Source organism: Mirounga angustirostris, unplaced genomic scaffold (genome assembly GCF_029215605.1).
Source record: "Mirounga angustirostris isolate CCGP_5_RB_7025 unplaced genomic scaffold, mMirAng1.0.hap1 SCAF_5, whole genome shotgun sequence".
In the NCBI taxonomy this organism is placed as follows: Eukaryota; Metazoa; Chordata; class Mammalia; order Carnivora; family Phocidae; genus Mirounga; species Mirounga angustirostris.
Window position 1 is genome coordinate 4981453 of NW_026991713.1, and position 13156 is coordinate 4994608.

Here is a 13156-nt window from a genome sequence, read left to right on the forward strand (position 1 = left end):
TGAAGTTCTTTTTTAAAAAAATATACTTATGAATGTTCAATCATTCCGTCACCATTTGCTGAAAAGGCTATCTTTCCTTCATTGGATTGCTTTTGTGTGCTTGTCAAAAATCAGGTGGGCATATTTGTATGGGTCTGCTTCTGGGTTCTCTGTTCCGTTCTGTCAATCTATGTGTCTATCCCTCCACCAAACACAGTCTGTAGCTATGCAATGATTCTTGAAATTGGGTAGATGATTCCTCCCACTTTATTATTCTTTTTCAAAATGATTTTAGCTATTCTCATTCCTTTGCCTTTTCATATACATTTTAGAACAATCTTCTCCAGATCTACAAGAAAATCTTGCTTGGGCTTTGATAGACACTGCATTAAACCTGTATATCAATTGGGGAGAATCAACATCTTTACTATGCGGATTCTTCCAAACTACGTCACAGTGTGCCTCTTTCTCTAGTTAAATTTTTAAGAATTTTTTTCATTGGTGTTTTGCTGGTTTCTGCATACAAATCCTGTACATATTTTGTTAGATTTACATCTGAGTATTTTTTGAGTGATTGTACGTGGTATTATATTTTTAATGTTGCTGTTCCATGTGCTCATTGGTAGTGTATACAAATAAAATTGATTTTTGTACATTCATCTTGTATATCTTGTGACCTTGCTGAGCCCACTTGTTAGTTCCAGGAAGTAGATGTTGTTTTTGACAAATGCCTTAGGATTTTCTATGTAAATGCCAACTGCAAATAGTGACAGTTTGATTTCTTCCTTTTCAATCTGCATGTATTTTACTTCCTTTTTTTGCCTCATTACTCTGGCCAGAACTTCCAGCACAATGTTGAATAAAAGTGGTGAGAGAGGACATCTCTGCCTTGTTCTCTCAATCTTGAGGGGTAAGCATTCAGTCTTCATCCATTAAGCATAAAGTCAATGATAGGGTTTTTGTAGATGCTCCCTACCAAGTTGAGAAAGTGCCCTCTGTGCTCATTTTTTCTGTGAGGTTGATCATGAATAGCAATTGATTTTTTGGAGATATAATTCATATATTATAAAATTATCTTTAAAAAGGAACCCAGTTTAGTGGGCTTTAGTATATTTACAACATTGCACAACCTTCAACACTAACTCCAGAACATTTTCATCACCCCAAATAGGAACCGTGTTCCCATCAGCAGTCACTCCCCATTCCCTTCCTCTCGTAAGACCCTGACAACCACGACTCTACTTTCTGTCTCTATGGATTTGCCTGCTGTGGACTCTACATATAAATAAAATCATACACATATGGTCCTTGTATCTAACTTCTTTCACTCAGGGTAATTCTTTCAAGGTTCACCCACGTTGTGGCACAGATCATATATATTTCTTTCCTTTTTATGGCCAATCAATATTCTGTCGTACGATGATACTGCATGTTTATCCATTCATCCATCGGTGGACATGTGGGTTGGTTACATTTTTAAAAATACTATGACAAACATTCATTTTCAAGTGTTTCAAGTGTAGACACATGTTTTCAATTATCTTGGGCATATGCCTAGGAATGGGATTTCTGGGTGATGTGGAAATTCTACGTTTAACTTTTGGAGGAACTGCCAAACTGCACCATTTTACATTCCCACCGGCAGTGGATGAGGGTTCTAATTCTTCCATATCTTCACAAGTATTTTTTATTGTCTATCTTTTAAATTATAGCAATACAAGGGGGTTATACAGTGATAGCTCATTGTGGTTCTGAGTTGCATTTCCCTAAAGACTAATGATGTTTGATATCTTTTCATGTGTTTGTGAGCCATTTGTACATCTTCTTTGGAGAAATGTCTACTCAAATATTTTGCTCATTCGAGAAATTGGGGTATCTTTTCATCATTGAGTTATGAGTTCTTTATATATTCCGGATATTAGACCCTTATGAGATATATGATTCGCAAATATTTTCTCTCATTCTATGGGTTATCTTTTCACTTTCTTGATAGCATCTTTTGAAACACAAAAATTTTTAATTTTGGTAAAATCCAGTTTATCAATTTTTTCTGTTGTCACTTGGACTTTGGTGTCATATCTAAGCTACCATTGCACAACCCAAGATTACAAAGATTTACTACTAGGTTTTCCTCTATGACTTTTATAGTTTTAACTCTTACATTTAGGTCTTTGATCCATTTTGAGTTAATTTTTGCATAGGGTGTGAGGTAGGGAGTCTGACTTAATTCTTTGCTATGGATAGCTAGTTTTTTTAGGAAAGATTATTCTTTGGTCACTAAATTGTCTTGACCCTCTTTTTGAAAGTGAATTGACTCTAAATGTTAGGGTTTATTTCTGGACTTTAAATTCTATTCTACTGGACCAAACTATACATTCTTCTTCTTCCTCTTCTTTTTTTTTTTTTTTTAAGATCTTATTTCTTTATTTGAGAGAGAGAACGAGCAGGGGGAGGGGCAGAGGGAGAAGCAGACTCCCCACTAAGCAGGGAGCCCAATGTGGGGCTCAATCCTATGACCCTGAGATTATGACTGGAGCCAAAGCCAGACATTTAACTGGCTGAGCCACCCAGGCACCGCCAGCCACCAAGGTGCCCCCCATTCTTGATTGCTATATATTTGTAGATAAGGTTTGAAGTGGAAGACTCTGTTGTTGGATGTGTATGTGTTCATATTTGTTGTATTGGTAGATTGATCTTCTTATAATTACAAAGTGTCCTTTTTCTCTAGTAACATTTTTTTTTTTTTTTTTTTTACTTACAGTCTTTTTTGTTTGATATTTAGTATATAGCCAATCCATTTCTCTTTTGGGCTAGTTTGAAGGATACATCATTTTCCATTCATTTACTTTCAACTTAATTTGTGTCTTTTGTAGATAACATTGAATTGGATCATTTTTAAAAATCCATTTTGTCAATCTTAACCTTTCAGCTGGAGTGTTTAATTCATTTATGTTTAACATATTGTTGATAAGGTAGGATTTACATCTGCTGTTTTGTTTTCTGTATGTTCTATTTTTTTGTTTGTTTCTCTATTCCTCCACTACTGCCTTCTTTCATGTGAAGTAGATATCTTCTAGTGTACTGCTTTTAATTTCCTTATTTCTTTTACAAATTTCTTGAGACCTCTCTTTATTACTTTTCATAGAGCAGGTCTGCTGGTGATGAATGGTCTCCAGTTCTGTTTACTTGAGAGTGTCCTAATTTTTCCTTCATTTTTGAAAGCTGGTTTTGCTGAATATAGAATTCTTGGTTGACAGTCTTTTCTTTCAGTGTTTTGCATCTATCCTCCCACTGCCTTCTGGCTTCCATGGTTTCTAATGAGAAACCAGATGTTCATTTTATTGATGACACTTTATACATAATCACCTGCTTCTCTTTTGCTGCTTTCAAGATTCTCTCTTTGCCTTTGCCTTTTGAGAGTTTGAGTATTGTCTAAAAGTTTTCTGTCTTCTTAGGCTGTACCTTTCCTGGTTCTTTGGCTTGAGAGAGCAGGCTTCTGAGGGGAGATTTCTGTCTGTACTCATTGGCACATCCAGGTTGCTAACTTCTCCAGTTCTGAGATGTATGACACAAAAGAATACTCAAGGAACTCACTGCTGTGTCAGTCCTTGGGTCCTGAACAACCTAGCCAATCTGCCTTTCTCTCTCCACTTTTTAAAGTCTCTCTTTTTGCCTTTTTCAGTTCTTTTCTGTTGTGCTTTGCTGAAAGAATAGGGTGGAATGCACCAACTCCATCTTCCTGGAAATGGAAGTTGACTTTATTGCCTCTTAGAAGGTACTTTTCCATAGCCACCTCATCTTGTTACATTTTTGCCTTCTGATCCCACCCACCATGTCTGTTCTTTTTACAAATGTTTTTCCTTCATTATTCTCATTGAGGATCCTAAATATGCTTCCTTTAAAGTCTTTTTCCCCCTCTAGACTGTTCTATTATTTTAATTTCATCTGGAGTTAATTTATATTATGATTACTAATTTTAGTGGTCATTATTCTTAGCATTAGATGTCTTCATGGGCTTTAGGTTTGAGTTTTAGGTTCATTTTGGGGTAAAAGGCTATCTTTCACTTTCTCTCTCTCTCTCTGTATTCTCTGTGTACTCAATCCTCTGGAGCCCCCTTCCTCCCTAGTCTAGCAGTTTGGGGCTGTTCCCGTGATGCCCGGTCTGCAGTACAGAACATGTTTTATATGGGTGGTGGTGCTTCATGCTTCCTGGCCCTCAGGGTCTATTTGTCAAGCCGGGGGCATGAGATTCATGATACTGTGTGTTCTTCCTTGTCCCAGGGCTACACCTTCACAGAAGCTGTTGCCCCCATGAAATGGTCAAAGCAGATTTTTCAGACTCCTCTCGGCATACAGGTGACCCCCCTCTCCCCCGGTTTCAAAGAGAAAAAGCCTGATACTGTTGCCAGGACCATTATGTCCTCATTATGCCTCAGGACCTAGGGCCCAGCAAGCCCACGGCTTGTCAATACTAAGTAGTTTGTGTTTCTGGACCACAGTGGAGTTCATCTTGTTTTTGAGCCCAGCCAGATCTTCTCAATACTTTGTTTGTATAGTTTATCATTGTTCTATGTTTGTAGCAGAGAGAGCTATTTCAGAGCATGAACCATCGATTATCTGGATCAGAAGCTAAATACTCTGCCCCTGGTTTTCTTATTTTTAAAGTTCTTATAATTTTTATTTCACTGTTTTTATGTGATGCCACTTTATATCCTATTTGAAATAATGAGAAGTCCAAATAAATTACATATTTCTTCAAATTCATGTTTCATCATTTCTGAAATGAGGGTGTACCTTCTATTCAATGCACCCGGGAATTTAGGATTTACAGTGTCAACCACACCTGAAATTATAGCAGACACTTCCCTCCTGTGTACAGCGTTCAGGGATATGGTGAGGTACAACCCTGAGGCTGAGGCAGAGAGACTGATGGGGTGACTCACAGGAGTAGACGGGGATTCCTGTGTGTGTTTGGAAGAAGTGGGAGGGGTAATGCGGTCCAGGCCAATTTCTGCATTTAAAGTCATTGACCTCAGTGGAGATGAATGCAGCTCCTGCCCCCATCTCCTTTGCGAGATCTCACGGAGGCATTTTAAAGAAACACCATCTCCTTTCTTTCCTCTCTTGCCTTATGTCCTAGAATTTTCAGCTGGTCACGAAAAGTGCACCCTTTGGCATACTGGGGTACATGCAGTTGTGGGCACTGCTAGACTATCCTCTTCAAGTACTGACACCCTCATGCTCCAATTCCCATTTTATACAAGTGAAAACTGGAAAGGTGTGAGAGAAGCTGATTTTGTCCCAGGATTGACTGAGGAATGCAGGGGCTGCAAGTGGTTCAGCCTCCTTGAAGATGTGTCCTAGAAAGACTGGCATGGTGGGTGTCTTCTCTCTCTCGCTGTGCCCCAACCTGGAATTGACCACCCAGAAGCAGCTCAACAGGGTCACGCAGGAAAAGCATCCAGATCCTCATGCTCTTTGGCCTGGTAATTTCACTCTTTGGCTATTACCCTGGAGAACTTGGCAGAGCAAAGTCTGGGATTTATATACAAGAAAGGTTTATAGAACTTCCCCAAGGAAATAAGATAGAGATCCATCAAAAGGGGCATGGTATGCGATTTCAGTGGAACTCTATAGGCAATAACTGAAAAGTCATGCTTTTGAAATAGCTTTAATGGGAAAATGCTCAAAATTCAGTGTGCTTTTAAGGTTACAAAATAGTTCATAAAGGGCGCCTGGGTGGCTCAGTTGGTTAAGCGACTGCCTTCGGCTCAGGTCATGATCCTGGAGTCCCGGGATCGAGTCCCGCATCGGGCTCCCTGCTCGGCAGGGAGACTGCTTCTCCCTCTGACCCTCCCCCTTCTCATGCTCTCTCTCTCTTAAATAAATAAAATCATGGGGCGCCTGGGTGGCTCAGTTGGTTGGGCGACTGCCTTCGGCTCAGGTCATGATCCTGGAGTCCCGGGATCGAGTCCCGCATCGGGCTCTCTGCTCGGCAGGGAGTCTGCTTCTCCCTCTGACCCTCCCCCCTCTCATGCTCTCTGTATCTCATTCTCTCTGTCTCAAATAAATAAATAAATAAAATCTTTAAAAAAAATAGTTCATAAAGTACAAAAATTAGTATTTTGAAATAGAATATATCAAAGAAAAATGACTGGGTGGAACAAAAAAAATATTACTATTTGTTTTCTTCAGGTGGAGGGATTTTTGAGTGATACAAAACTGTTTTTATAAGACTTCTGTGGCGTCAAAATTTGCTACAATGAATATGTATTGTATTGAATTTGCATTCAAGTTACAATATGAAAAGCGTGTTTCATTAAAAAAATATAATTACAACATATACAGAAAGAGCCTCGCTCGTAACCTTAGAAAGAATTACAGAACAGGAAGGCATCTCTCCTAATAATAAGATAACAGCAACCCCGGACATCGCTGATTGGCTGCTGCAGAAAGACGCGGAGCGGTAGTCCTGGGAGGCGGGGCTGCGTGCGCCATTTCCGGGGCGGGGCTGCGGCCGCCGCCGCGCACGCGGGAGCGGGCTGTCTCCATGGCAACCGGCGGGGCCCGCGCGAGGCCCGCCCGCCGCCGCCGCCACCGCCTCCGCCGCCGCGCCCGCCCCGCCTGCGCCCCGGCCGCCCGCGACCCGCCCTCCCTCCGCTGCGACCCCGGCCCCGGCCCCCGCTCGCGCTCCCGCCCGAGGCCGCCCGCGCCCGCCTGCCGCCGCCGCCGCCGCCCCGGCCTGACCTGACCGGGAAGCAGTTCCGCGGGCCGCTGCCGCCGTGACTCATCGGCCCGCCCGCGTCCCCCGATCGGGCCATCTTGGTCGCGGCCGGCGCGGCAGACGGAGCCGCGGAAGAAGCCGCGGAGACCCAGGTACGCGCCCGCCGCCCGTCCCGGGCCCCCGCGCCGCCGCAGGTGCATCGCCCTTTGTTCTGCGCAAGGTGGGCGCCGGGCCCCGCGCGGGGAGGGGGCTTCGGGCCCGGGCGCTCCTGCCCACGCGCTTTCCGCCCCCCCCCCCCCCCGCGGCCTTCCCCTCCACCCCTTTCTACGCCGTCCAGACGTTTCTGAAAACATCTTTTCCTCCTTCAGGGCCCAGAACAGCCCACCCCCCTGTGCAGCCCGCCTTGGCCTGGTGAGGTCTGCGTTAAAAGAGCCGCCTCCGGAATCGGCATCCCCCAGGGCCTGCCCCACCGGCCTGGCCCCGGCTGTGCTCGGCCCGCGGCTCCGTCTGCCCTGCCTTCTGGTTTGGCCTTCTCAGCCGCTCTGAGTGTTGAACCCCGCCCTTTCCCTGATTCCTGTCGGGGTCTGCCCGATTTTAGCATCACAGGTGCTCAGGTTCTGGGTTACCCACACCCCTTCTCCCAGCCCACCCGTCTCAGCCTTTGGCTGACCTCTGGCCAACATGGTCCAACCCCAGACATCAAAAGCTGAAAGCCCGGCCTCGGCAGCATCTACCAGTGCCCAAATGGATGACGTCATCGACACCCTGACCTCCCTGCGCCTCACCAACTCGGCGCTGAGGCGGGAGGCCTCTACCCTGCGGGCAGAGAAGGCCAATCTCACCAACATGCTGGAGAGCGTGATGGCAGAGCTGACCTTGTTACGCACCAGGGCCCGGATTCCGGGGGCGCTGCAGATCACCCCGCCCATCTCCGCAATTACCTCCAACGGGACCCGACCAATGACCACGCCTCCAACCTCTCTGCCTGAGCCCTTTTCTGGAGACCCCGGCCAGCTGGCAGGGTTCTTGATGCAAATGGACAGGTTCATGATCTTCCAGGCCTCCCGCTTCCCAGGTGAGGCCGAACGAGTGGCGTTCCTTGTGTCCCGGCTGACCGGGGAGGCAGAGAAGTGGGCGATCCCCCACATGCAACCTGACAGCCCCTTGCGAAACAACTATCAGGGATTCCTGGCAGAGTTGCGGAGAACCTACAAGTCTCCACTCCGGCATGCACGGCGCGCCCAAATCAGGAAGACTTCTGCCTCTAATCGGGCCGTGCGGGAGCGGCAGATGCTGTGCCGCCAGCTGGCCGCCACGGGCACGGGGCCTTGCCCGGTGCACCCAGCCTCCAGTGGGACTAGTCCAGCTCCGGCTCTGCCCACCCGAGCTCGGAACCTTTAAGGATCAGCCACCACCCGGGTCGCATCTACAGCCACGCAGACAGCGTACACCCTTTGCTACGTAGAAGAAATGCCCATAGGACAGCATCACCCTTGTTTGAAGACATTCGTCCCTGCCTCTCCAGACCTGTACCATAAGGAGATCTTCCTTCATCACTCTTGGGCGCCCTGTCACCCACCTTGCTTCCTAGTGATCTGTGCTATAGCTTTGTCCCCACCGTGCATGCTTCCCGTCTCTTGCTTGCCCCCCCAGCTCTCCTGGTAACCACAGCTCTGCTGCTTGGCCACAGTGACCCCGCAGCCCGCTGCCGATCATCTGGGCTGATCCCTCCCAGCCTGACTAGGTTCATGGACGCTCCTACTCCACCCTGTGCAGGCCCCTCTGGCAGCTCCCTGCTGATGATAGAGGGGAGCCACTTTGGCCAGGCTGGTGGTGTGTTTTGGGTACCTGCGGGAGGGGAGTCTGGCTTCGCACCTGCAGGTGATCACCAGCCCTGCCAGGCCCTGGGATAGCAGGCGGGGGCCTCGACCCTGCTGCGGCGGCCAGGTGTTCACCGCTGGGAGTGGGTGCAAGCATTTCTGGTGGGCAGGCTTTGCTCTGCGCATGAACATGGAGTCGGTATGTCCCATTGTTGCCCCTGGGAAAGACCGCTAATGCAGCTAAAGGGAGAAGCCCCCAGAGGATGCACCTGCAGGAATGCTTGGCTTTAGTTGCCAATGTTCTGACAGCACTGGCCTTCTGGGAATCTGGAACTTGCCTGCTACAGGAGGTCATCATGACTGTGGATCACTGAGCCGTTCCACGGAGCGACCACAGGCAGCACGTTCATGTACATCCCTGCCTGAGGCCCACGGTGGGCTGAGGACGGGGGGGTGCGCCCGGGGGAACCACCACCACCAACTAGTGTGTAGTCACCCCCTCCTCTCTGCCCCCCATCACTTGGCGGTAGGCCTGTCTAGCTTGAGACCTGTTCCCATCTTCAGGTGACATGTGGCCTTCACCTCGGCCCCCTCGGCCACCCGCACCACCTCTAGCGTGTAGCATGTCCTCCCCATGCCTGGGCTGTCCCATTGGGTGTCCAGCCTTTGTCTAAGAAAATAGGGACTCCTAGCTGGAGACCCAAATCCTCTGGGATGCATCATTAAGCACTTAAGGAAGGCCCCACCAGGGCCTTTGTGGCATTTGTAAAGGGAAAGAGCTGCAGTCTATCTTGGTCTTAATGTGGGGACAGGACAAAACTGGCACTTGGGTCTGAATTCCGAGGGACAAAGCTACACCTCTGATGGTGGACGGCCTTTGGGTTCCTCACGGGGGACACCCAGAAATCACTTTCTAAATGAGACTTGGTCAAGCCCTTTGGACCATGATGATCTCACCATATTTAATGCCAAACGGACCACATTTACATGACCACCTGGACCATGGGGAAGATGAGGTGTCTTACCCTGGGTCCACCTGCCCTGTCCGAATGGTCCTGCCCTGACCGCAGAAGGATAGCCTCTGCACCCACCCGGAGACCAGTGTCTTGGGATACCCAGAGGTTGGGTCCTAGGGTCTATCCTTTCTTCCTAAGAGTTTTGATGATGCTGGGGACGGTGACTGCGTTCTTGAAGTGGCCACTGCCTTGCAAGGTCAAGGATATTCAGTGGCTGCTGGGGTTCGTGGACCACTGCCACCCACTCATTGTAAACTCTGTTAGCCCAATCGCCCTGCTGAAGAACTGCCTGAATACAGGCTTCAGGCCCCCCTGGATTCCAGCCAAGGCTGTTCAGGTGGGACCATGGTGCTCATTAAGCATGAATGGGGGGGGAGGACACACAGTGGGGCCACCATTCTGGGGGGTGGGACCTCTGGTGGGGGATGTACAGATCACTTTCTCTTTGTGCTCAGTGCTCTACTGTCTGCCTGCTAGGTGGAGGTGCCCACGGATGCAGGGGTGCAGGCACCCGGGGGACAGGAGGCACCCTGAACGTTTCCATGTGGCCCAGCCTGGTGAGGGCGGGAGACCCCGCATGGAAGCAGGGCAGGAACCGTGCCATCTCGCCGACCCCTGGGCCTACCCATGTGGCACGTAGAAGTCCTAGTATGCTTGCGTTGCGCGCAGCAGGGCCTGAGCCGCGGAGGGCCGGGCTGGCCATGCTGCCTGTCCCCCCCTGACCTGGCCCGTCCAGGCTGCCGCTCCAGCCTCCAGCTCCCTTTGGTTCGGTGAGTCGTGTTTCAGCCGCTGGTGCTCCTGTTCATGGGCTTGGGACTGGTGTTGTTGCACATCTGTGACCTTGACCGCTTCCGGCGGCTTTGGAAGTGAGTAGACGAGAGGCTCAGGGGGTTGCCCCACATCGGACTCAGACAAGGCCCCACATTGGGAGCCCCCCTGTGGCTCTGGGGGAAAGACATCTGAGTTCCCAGTGGAAGAGGATGAGACCCGCGCTCCATGCAGCCCAGAGCCAGACCGCGGGTCGGGGAGGGTCAAGCTGAAGAAGGAAGTGGGGGAGGGGAGCGGCTTTGTACAGACTTAGGGGTTGTGGTTTCTATCAGTTTAAGAGAACAGGTATTGATTTGTAAAAGGGACAGGCAGTTAGTAGTGTTAAACAGTGCTCGTGAGGGAAAGTTTTATGTTTTTCATGGTGTTGACATTATTTGAAATGTATTGTGGTGTTTCTGGTCTACCTGATACCCCATCTGGTAAGTAAGCCTCATGGCATAACAGGGCATCATTTGAGATGGAATTTAGAATAAGGGGTGACTTCCTGGCCGAATGTATCGTGTGACCTTGGGATTAATTTAATGTCCTAAAGCATTTCGGTGACTTCTAGGAAAAAGCAAAGACCTGGTTCGTGGGTCCCAGGTAAGTATATGATGAGTAAGTAATGACAGGGGTGCACAGCCCCCCGAGAAGGTGCTGGTAGGACTTTTCCTGGCGTGTGGGTCCCTGCCGTCAAGTGTGACAAGCCACTTGCTGGGTCACCGCGGTCCTGGCAGTTCGGCCCATAGGAGAGAAATGTGAGGGAGAGTTGGGCACGTACTTAGGCTACCTTAAGGGGGCAAGCCCTACAGTTGTATAAAAGGACATTCCCATGGGCCACCGCCAGCAGTGGAGTTTGGGTGGGAGGAGGAGGAGATCGAGATCCTTGCAGAAAAACTAAGCTCCCCAGTGCCTGGGAAATGTTAGACGGGGGGCTTAGAGCTGAGGTCAAGACTGGACTCTGCAGAAGGAAGTGCAGAGCGCCTTGTTGGGCCAACAGAGGTAGCTTGCCGGCGTCGGGAGAGGATTGGGTGTAGGACAGGTCTACTGTGTGGGGAGAGCTGACGACGCCATGGCGTCTCTCGGGGTCCTAACGGGGGGTGGGGGGGGGTGGCAGCTGGTGCAGTGCAGATGCAGTGGGAGAGGTGGGAGGGACCCTCGCTCCTCTCTGCAATGTCACTAACTCCACGAGCAAGTAACAACGCACCAGGTCTTTTCATAATCAGAGCAAACCTACACCTTGTAAAAATTTTGGAAAATAAGGTAGCAAGCGAGAAGAGTGAAGTGTTAACATGTTGGTGGCTCTCCTGCCAGCCCCCCCCCCCCATCCATCATGGTTTTTCTTCTTTTTGTGGGGACTTAGTGGTGGTAATACCTTCCGTAAGAGATACCATATTGTGTGGGTGTTTTCACTTCTGTGACGCGACTTCCCCATTACACGTTACTACTCATTTTAGTTTGAAATGGCTGTGTCCTCCATCACGGAGACGGACAGTAGTGCCCATGGTTGATCATCCATGCCATTCGTTACTAATTTCTCACCACCAGAAACGGAAGAATTTCTTCGTGCATAACACTTTTCCCCAATGTCAAGTTACTTCCTTAGGATAGGTTCTCAGAGGTGGAATTACTGAATTAATAGGAAAACCTTTGAGCCCCTTATTACATATGGACAGAACGGTTCCCAGCAATGTTTGTATCCATTAACACTGCCACCAGCAAGTACGTATGTGCCCCTTGCACCATCTCGCCAGCTCGGAGGATTATCTTCCGGCTAAATACTTGCTGGTCTGATAATGAAACGTAGCATTGTGTTTCAGTTTGCATTTCTTTGCTTTTTAGCAAAGTTGAACATCTTTCCATGTTAAGCAGTTCTATTTCCTCTTGTGGATTGTCAGTGTCCTTTGCTCTTATCTACTGGGGTCTGATAAATTTGTATGAGCTCGTTATATATTAAAGATATTAACCTGTTGTGTGTCATATTTGCTGCACATGTGTCCAGCTTTTTACTTTTGTGTGTGTTTTATTGACATTTTGACTTCTTACACAGCCAATCCCCTCTCTCGTTGGGCACGATGCCCACTGGACTCTCAACAGAACAACATGACGCAGGCACATACGTTTTGTCCCTTTAGCTCACGGCTGTACCTGTAACTATGTGATGTGGTGGGCACTCTATAAGCCTTTGCCAGCTTGTTGCATGGATGGATGTGCTGGGTGCTGGGGGTTTGTGGATGAGTAAAACGATGCCCAGCCCACATGCCTGGGGACCGAGAGCAGTTCTCCAGCCTTCGAGTCTCAGAATACCTTTGCGCCGTTAAAAATAACTTAGGGACCCCCGAGAGCTTTTGCTTATGTAGATTTTACTTATCAACATTTACCGTATTAAAATGGAGAATGTCTGGAAATATTATTTTGAAAATAAACTCATTACATGACAACATAAATAGCATATTTTAGTGAAAACTATTTCTGAACACAAAAAAATGAGAAGAGTGGCATTGTTCTCCATTTTTGCAAATTTCTTTAATGCTCAATATAAGACAACTGGAGTCTCACACCCACTTCTGCACTCAATCTTTTGCAAGATCACTTCTCATGTAGCCTCTGAACAATTCCACTGGGGACCCATGGGATAGAGTGGGGGAAGCAGAGAATATTCGGGCATTATTACAAAACCGATTCTACCTCACAGACCCCCTCCCAGGGTCATGCCCACTCAGAACTGCTGGTCTAAGAAGAGACTAGATGGGCCTGCAGACACTTGCATCTGGTCCTTTGTGGTTTCTTCCAGTGTTTTATTTTTACTC

The 13156-nt window shown here is 48.2% G+C and overlaps 1 protein-coding gene across 3 annotated transcripts; it reads left to right on the forward strand.

Annotated features, from left to right (window-relative positions):
• The first annotated feature begins 6617 nt into the window (after positions 1-6617).
• Positions 6618-12312, forward strand: RTL6 (retrotransposon Gag like 6). 3 transcript variants are annotated; one of them, XR_010411291.1, is made up of 3 exons: positions 6618-6855; positions 7072-9876; positions 10017-12312. XR_010411291.1 is itself a non-coding variant. In XM_045872358.3 (2 exons), exon 2 carries the CDS (start codon positions 7385-7387, stop codon positions 8102-8104), a length of 720 nt encoding a protein of 239 aa, XP_045728314.1. In that variant the 5' UTR covers positions 6618-6923; positions 7072-7384; the 3' UTR covers positions 8105-12312. The 3 variants fall into 3 exon arrangements, 2 of the variants coding, with proteins under 2 accessions (XP_045728314.1, XP_045728313.1); XM_045872358.3 differs by having other exon boundaries at positions 6618-6923; positions 7072-12312; XM_045872357.3 differs by having other exon boundaries at positions 7072-12312.
• The last annotated feature ends 844 nt before the right edge of the window (positions 12313-13156 follow it).

Bases quoted from the DNA above. Each gene is read 5' to 3' on its own strand.
- RTL6 (XM_045872358.3), top strand. From the start codon at position 7,385: ATGGTCCAACCCCAGACATCAAAAGCTGAAAGCCCGGCCTCGGCAGCA.